Source organism: Asparagus officinalis, chromosome 1, assembly GCF_001876935.1.
Source record: "Asparagus officinalis chromosome 1, Aspof.V1, whole genome shotgun sequence".
NCBI classification, from domain to species: Eukaryota; Viridiplantae; Streptophyta; class Magnoliopsida; order Asparagales; family Asparagaceae; genus Asparagus; species Asparagus officinalis.
Genome location: NC_033794.1, coordinates 59,254,107 through 59,261,606, shown reverse-complemented (window position 1 = coordinate 59,261,606; position 7,500 = coordinate 59,254,107). Strand labels below are relative to the sequence as shown.

Sequence of the window (7,500 nt, the reverse complement as noted above, 5' to 3'; positions counted from 1 at the left end):
TTAATGCTCCAAAATTTTGCCCACTTTATTAGTTTAATATCTTGGTGTTTAAAGTTTCGGACAAGTATCCTGAATTTTTTAAGAGACAATTGTGTTGTTAATGGGGAGGACATGAAATGACATTTTAGCCACTACGAACTTCTTCTCACGCTACACAAAATTTTATCTTTTTGTAAGCCTAAACCCTTAAATTTTTGGGAGGCAGATATTCCTCACTTCCATGTCGAATTTTCTTTTTAGGCGATCAAAACCAACCTAAATCATGTGATAGATAAACAGACAGAGAAAAAAATGTAGAAAAAGACAAGAATGAGTTCCCTCTTAAATAGAAAGAAGAGGATTCAGAGAAATTCTTTTTAAAATAAGGATAAAATTTTCCACAAGCAAACTTGTGATAGTAGCATGATCTAATTTTAACAAAAATTCTAAAGATAACATAACAAAAGGTATCAAAGGTGTCATTATAACGGGTACAAGCTTTAGAGTACTACAGAACAAAAATAAATGACACTGTAGGGTACTAAACCGAAAGTAACCCTTATCCGATTAAAAAAGAAAGTAGGACAAAATTTTAATGCGATACTTTTGCAAAGAATAATTTCTAATTTCACTTTTCCCATTTATCTCACATTATCTGAACTAACGGTTGCAAGTTTTACAAATATTGTTCAACTTGGACAATTATCCCAGTTCTAGTTGAGAAGTTTCAATTGACTGACAAGCTATGAACAAAAGTCAGAGAAACAATCAAGACAACAATGAGATTTTCACTGTAAGTCACTCAGTTTACTGTGGATATGATGGGAATGGAATTTTAGTCAAAGTTTAATCCGCAACAAAATGTAATACTTCTTGTTTCCCAAGGATTTAATCCAAACCGGTTGAAATAAAACTTTAAAAAAAAAGGAAGAGGACTGGGGGAAAATTAGAAAGTACATGGACAAAAGCACTGACCTGAAAACCGATGCATGAAGTATTCAGAACTACTAAGGTATATGCAAAGTTGGTCAAGGTAAGCATTTTTCTGGCCGCCTCATTTTTTGGGGAAATAGCCTGCTGCCATCTGTAGATTACTGTTCAAGCGAGAGAAAGGGTATAAGTTAATCAGGGCAAAGGAAAACTTAAAAAAAAAGGGAACATCTACTTATTTTAATTGTTCTGTTTTATTTTATTATTTTGAAAGAAGACTGGCTCTGCAGAAAAGAGAAGCCTAGAAACAAACTAAAAACAAGGACTGCAATTCAGCCAACTCCGTATGAATGATCACACTGCCTGGGAAAGAAATACCTCGTGAACCCGCAATCATCAATGCTGTTTGAACAAAAAATATGATGTATCCTGGATATAATCCCTTCACAAAAAACCAAAAAAAAAGTTGCTCTAAGCATTCACAACAATAAACAGAAGCAAATTAGATATCCATCTATACTTGCCAATAGATCCTTTTAACTAAAATTTCCAGATTTGGATCAATATTAACTAAGGGGTTTGGATAACTCAAATCTATTATATCTAGAGAATTTTTAAAATTGTTCCCCAAAATCATTGCATGTTTGGGGGGATAAATCTCTAAACAGGATGATTGGAGGGGTATATTTAAGATAACCCATCAACTAAGGGGCTGTTTGTTTTGAGTATTTTACCTCGGGGAAGGCGTTTTGGGGAGAAAGCTGTCATAATGGCAGCTTTCCACCCCCTCCCCGAGGCAAAAAAACCAAAACAAACAGCCCCTAAGTGAAAAGGTGCATAGAAAACAAGCAATATCAATATTTATCAATTTCCAATGAATAGGTATCAATGAATAAAATTTATCAAAATCAACTATCAATGGGAATATGCTTAGAATAATGAAGAATCGAAGAAGTCATATAACCCCCCACCCATTAAAGAAATCGACTACTCTAACAAAAATTCATGATGGCCGGCTATTGTCTACAGAGTCTTTTTGTGTATAGTATCAAGCATCTAATTTGTCAAATAAAAATGACCGCCGCCTCAATGAATTATAACATATAAAAAACATGGGTGTATAACAAAAATTTAAGATTATACTGTTCTTTAAAAAAAACCAACATCATGTATTAACAATTCTTTTTTAAGAAAATAAACAAAATCGCATACAATAGAAGAAAGAAAAATGTTTTCTTCCATTAACTATGTGAATCGTTAAACATCAAACTCCTTAATGATTATTTCGCCCAAAGGTTCAAAAGAAAAATAGGAGAATGCAGCCATCATCTGACCAAACAAAGAACGAAAAAAGAAAAAAGAAAAAAAAAAAGGAACAAGAAAAATATACTCACATGCCAGATAGCACTGATAGTTTGTGTAGCCAGCAACTGAAAGAATCCAGGTTTCTTTCCTTTCTGAACGAGTCTATCATAAACATCTGCAGCAAATTTACAGGTTTAATATAACCTATAATTCTGCCATCAGGACGTCAGATGTAGATATGCAAAGCTCAGCAGAAACATCTGCAGCAAACTTACAGGTTTAATATAACTTATAATTCTGTCATCAGGGTGTCAGAAGTAGATATGCAAAGGTCAGCAGAAGAAACTACAGTTATTACAACAATAACATCTGCTGCGTCTGTCCAGTGTCCACATACATGCACCGTGGACATGAACATAGGCACGCATGAACAATCACAAATACACATACACATGTACACATACTCACACAAGCATGTATGAGCACAACACAGCCACCACAGACAGAAATTCAATCACAAAATGACTAGTGTGTTCATGTTCTACTGTGCAACTCTAGGATGAAAACGAAAGCACTTGTTTGTGCACATCCAGGCCTGAATGTCTGCATATAAGTGTGAATGAGATACAGGACTACCTCCTTGTGACGATTACAGACAATAGGAACATAATTTTGTTATGGTTACGGTTGAAATAGAAACCCTAATTGTATTATGAAATCTTTTGGGCTTATATAGACCCCTACAACATAACTTACAAATAACACCCTATCTATTACTAATATCTCAACACTCCTCCTCAAGATGGGCGAAAGATATCCACTAAGCCCATCTTGTCACATCCTCTAATCATATCTACTGAGCTAAGTCCTTTAGTCAGACAATCTGCTGCCTGATCCTTAGTTAGAACATGACTTAACTCAAGTAGTCCATTGTCCAACTTCTCTTTGATGAAAAACCTATCGATCTCGATGTGTTTGGTTCTATCATGCTGCACTGGGTTGTTGACAATACTGATGGTTGACTTGTTATCACACCACAGCTTCATCTTGGCTCCTTGATCCAGCTTCAGCTTCACTAGCATACTCTTCAACCACAACAACTCTGTAACCCCTAAGGCCATGACTCTATACTCTGCTTTAGCTGTTGATCTCGCTACCACTGATTGCTTCTTGCTCTTCCACGAGACCAAGTTGCCTCCTATAAAGATACAATATCCTGAGGTGGACCTCTTGTCATCAGCACAGCTAGCCCAATCAGAGTCACAATAACCCTCGATGCTCACATGTCCATTCTTTCTGAATATCAACCCCTTTCCGGGGGCACTCTTCAAATATCTCAGAATCTGGTACACTGCATCCATATGACCCTTCCTCGGATCGTGCATGTAGCGACTCACCACGCTCACTGCAAAAGAGATATCAGGACGTGTGTGACTCAAATAGATTAACCTTCTCACCAGCCTCTGGTATCTGTCACGATCAACTGGTTCTCCAGCCTCAGCACCTAGCTTGAACTTCTGGACGATCGGTGTAGTTACAGGTTTTCACCCTAACATCCCTGTCTCTTTGAGAAGATCAAGTGCATACTTTCTCTAGGATAGGACGATTCCCTCCGCTCCTCGAGCTATTTCTATTCCAAGAAAGTATCGAAGCAAGCTAAGATCTTTCACCTCGAATTCCTTACCCAGTTTTATTTTGAGTTGGGCAATCTCCTTCAAATCATTCCCTGTAATAATCATATCATCCACATATACCGCAAGCATGGTAATGTGGCCTCCACTCCGTCGAAAGAACACGGTATGGTCGGCGTTGATCTCCTGGTACCCCATACCAATCATAGCCCTTCTGAATCTGTCAAACCAAGCACGAGGAGACTGCTTCAACCCATAGAGAGACTTCTTCAATCTGCAGACCTTTCCTACTGTCTGATCTGTACTGAATCCTGGAAGTATCTCCATGTATACCTCCTCCACTAGATCTCCATGAAGAAATACATTATTCACATCTAGTTGGTGTAGCTTCCATCCACCATTTACTACCAGAGAGATTAAGGTCCGAACAGTGCTCATCTTCGCTACCGGTACAAAAGTCTCATCATAATCGATGCCATATGTCTGACTATACCCTTTTGCCACCAGACGAGCCTTGTAGCGCTCGACTTGTCCATCTGGATTCTGCTTCACAGTGAAGACCCACTTACACCCAACTGCTCTCTTCCCTTCTGGTAATTTTACTAGCTCCCAAGTGCGGTTCTTCTCAAGAGCTCCTAACTCCTCATGCATAGCTGTTTTTCACTTTGGGTCCTTCTTAGCAACCTGACAATTGTTAGGTATAGTAACAGAATCCAATGGTGCAATAAATGCTCCATGTGCAGGGTGAATATTAGAATATGATACAAACTGGACAAGATCCCAACCATATCTATCGGGAGGATATCCCGCATTGCTGCGAGTAGTCCTCCGTACTAACATTGGTGTGGGAGGAGTAAGGAGAGGAATGATATCACCTTGGGAGGAATCTGATGGTGGTGTAGGTGTCTCAGGAGTCGGGACAGGCGTTGATAAGGGACTTGGCACTAGTGACACTGTAGGTACTGTTTCCGCAATTTGCTTCTCCTTCCTACTATAGGTAAGTAGCTCCCCCTGAGCCGTGGGCCTAACACCTCTTGTCTCCTTATCCTCTTCTTCTTTATTCTCCTGCTCCTTCTCAACCAATTCTCCTTCCCAAGGAATCGTTATAGAAATCGATTTCTCCACATTATTCTCTACATTATTCATCTGCCTCTCACCATTCTCCCCTTCTCGCCTCATAATTCCAGTATTGGGCGAGTCACCAACGGATGAGGGTACCCTCTGTGTGTAATATGGCTCAAATTCACGAAAGTACACATCCATGCTCACGAACAGCCTTTTCTCCATCGGGCTCCAGCAAACATATCCCTTTTGAGTAGCAGAATATCCCACAAAAATACACTTCACCGCTCTAGGGGTAAGCTTCCCGACTGATGGTCTGTTATCCTTCACAAAGCACACACAACCAAATACTTTCAGTGGAAGAATCCCACCATTATCTCCTTTCAGAGGGTATTCTGTTGATCAGCGCCGCTGCAGTCAATACTGCTTGCCCCCACAATGTTTCTGGGACATTCATAGAGATCATCATACTTCTAGCAACCTCTAAAAGATGCCTGTTCTTCCTTTCCGCTACCCTATTCTGAGCTGGTATGTATGGACATGTAATCTGGTGTTGTATTCCCTGAGATGATAAGTATTCTCCAAACACCCTGTTGGTGTACTCTGTCCCATTATCAGATCTCAATACCTTCACCACTGCTCCATATTTAGTCTGAACATACCTATGAAAGTTTTGAAAGCAGCCAAACACTTCACTCTTATTCTTCATCAGGTATAACCAAGTAACACGAGAGAAGCAATCAATGAATGTAACAAAATACTTGTATCCGTTCATAGAACTTGTGGAACAAGGCCCCCAAACATCTGAATGTATCAGATCAAATGCATGAGAACTCCTATGATCAGAACTAACATAAGAGCTTCTAGTAAGCTTTCCCAACTTACATGCATCACACACAAGTTTCTCTTTATTTGCTTTCTCAAATAAAGATGGATACAATCTACTTAAAGTACCAAAGGATGAGTGTCCCAAGCGCTGGTGATGAAGCATCAATTCACTCTCGGCACTCATTTCAGATCCTACTCCTGCTTTCTCTACCATTGACACCAAAGCTGAGTCCAGTCCCTACTGTACCCTTACCAACCACCGGCTAAAATATACCATCAGCTATTTGAATACTATCAGGCGATGCTAAGTGAGTATATGATGAGAACTCACTAGCATTACCTGTCACATGGCAAGACGCACCGGAGTCGACTATCCACTATGATGATCTGTCGGGAGACATAAAAGCAAGAGCATGTATGTTATCAGTACCTTTGGTCGGATGAGCATAGGTAGCAGTGTTACCTCTGGCGAAGAACGAAGTGGATGCCTCCTCAGTCCCACTCCTCAAGTCTCCATCCCCTGCTACTTGCTGTTTTTTTCTGAGTATCGTCAGGAGAGCACGATCCTCCTCTGTAAAGACCACCTCAGCTTCTTCTTCCTCTGCTACCGTCAGATTCACCCGATTCCCTGCTCCTCTTCCACCTCGTCGACCCCCACGACCACGACCATGACCTCCGAACTATCCACGTCCACACGAATCTCTTTCCTTGGATGGCTTGGTGCAAGCATGTCTTAGATGACCCACCGCACCGCAGTTGTAGCATTGTCGAGTCTCTCCCCTAGATCCAGTGTTACTAGAGGCTGCTAGTGCTGACTTCACCACAGGAAGTCCACCTGTCCCCGTCTGTAGCCGAATACGAGTCTCCGCGATTCGCTGAGCGAACTCTGATGTCAATCCCTTGAGAAACACCATAGTCCTCTCCTGTAGAAAGGCCTCCCGCTCTTTACATCCCGGGTCCTTGCAGCTAGCCCAGGGGGTAAAATAATCATAATCCAGCCACATGCGCTCCAACTCTGTAGCATATTCCTGTACAGTCCTCTCTCCCTGGACTGTGGTGTCGATCTCTTCTTTAATCTGGAATACCCTCAGGTTATTCCCCACTTCATCATATGTCCTCCTCAACTTCTCCCAGACGTCCTTCACCTTCTCAATGCCATCCACCGTGACGGTGATCGTCGGGACCAACGAGTTGAGAAGCCAGATGTACACCAACATATGAGTGGACTTCCACTCATCTCTTCCCTCTGAGTCCTCCTCTGGCTCTGTCACCTCGCCTGTCAGATAATCCTCCAGATTTCGCCCTGCAAGGGTATATCCCCCCCGCCGTGACCAGCTCAGGTACGTACTAGGTCCATCCAGCTTCAGATCTATGGTAGGAAGTTCCAACTTCTTGGATGGTTTTGTCATGCTCTCACCAGCCGACAATTTCATCAGCTTCATCAAAGTTGATACCTCCGCGGGGTTCAACTTCTTGATAATCTCCTCCATTGATCAAGCTTCAGACCCAACACCTAGTCATCGTCTCTTCTGACCCTTGTTATGTGCATTGAAAATTTTGGCAGCACCTCTGCTACACAACAAGGGTAAGATTTCAGACAAACTCTCGTTTCTCAGAGGAAACAAGAATAAAAAACAGTAATATATCTCATCGCCGTGAGATATATACTCTTCCTGTCATCAGTTCGAGGACTGAGTCGAGGGAATCCATGTCAAACTCGAGGTTCGACACGGTGATGGCAGGGTTCTGTCAGGGGTGGTGGGAG

At 41.4% G+C, this 7,500-nt stretch overlaps 1 protein-coding gene across 1 annotated transcript in view; it reads right to left on the bottom strand.

Moving 5' to 3' along the window:
• Positions 1-7,500, bottom strand: part of LOC109834834 (lysophospholipid acyltransferase 1-like) — a 24,630-nt gene that overhangs the window by 447 nt on the left and 16,683 nt on the right. Inside the window, 3 exon segments of the mRNA XM_020402852.1 lie at positions 955-1,073; positions 1,288-1,351; positions 2,304-2,389. Of these exon segments, the coding sequence (XP_020258441.1) occupies positions 955-1,073; positions 1,288-1,351; positions 2,304-2,389 (269 nt within the window).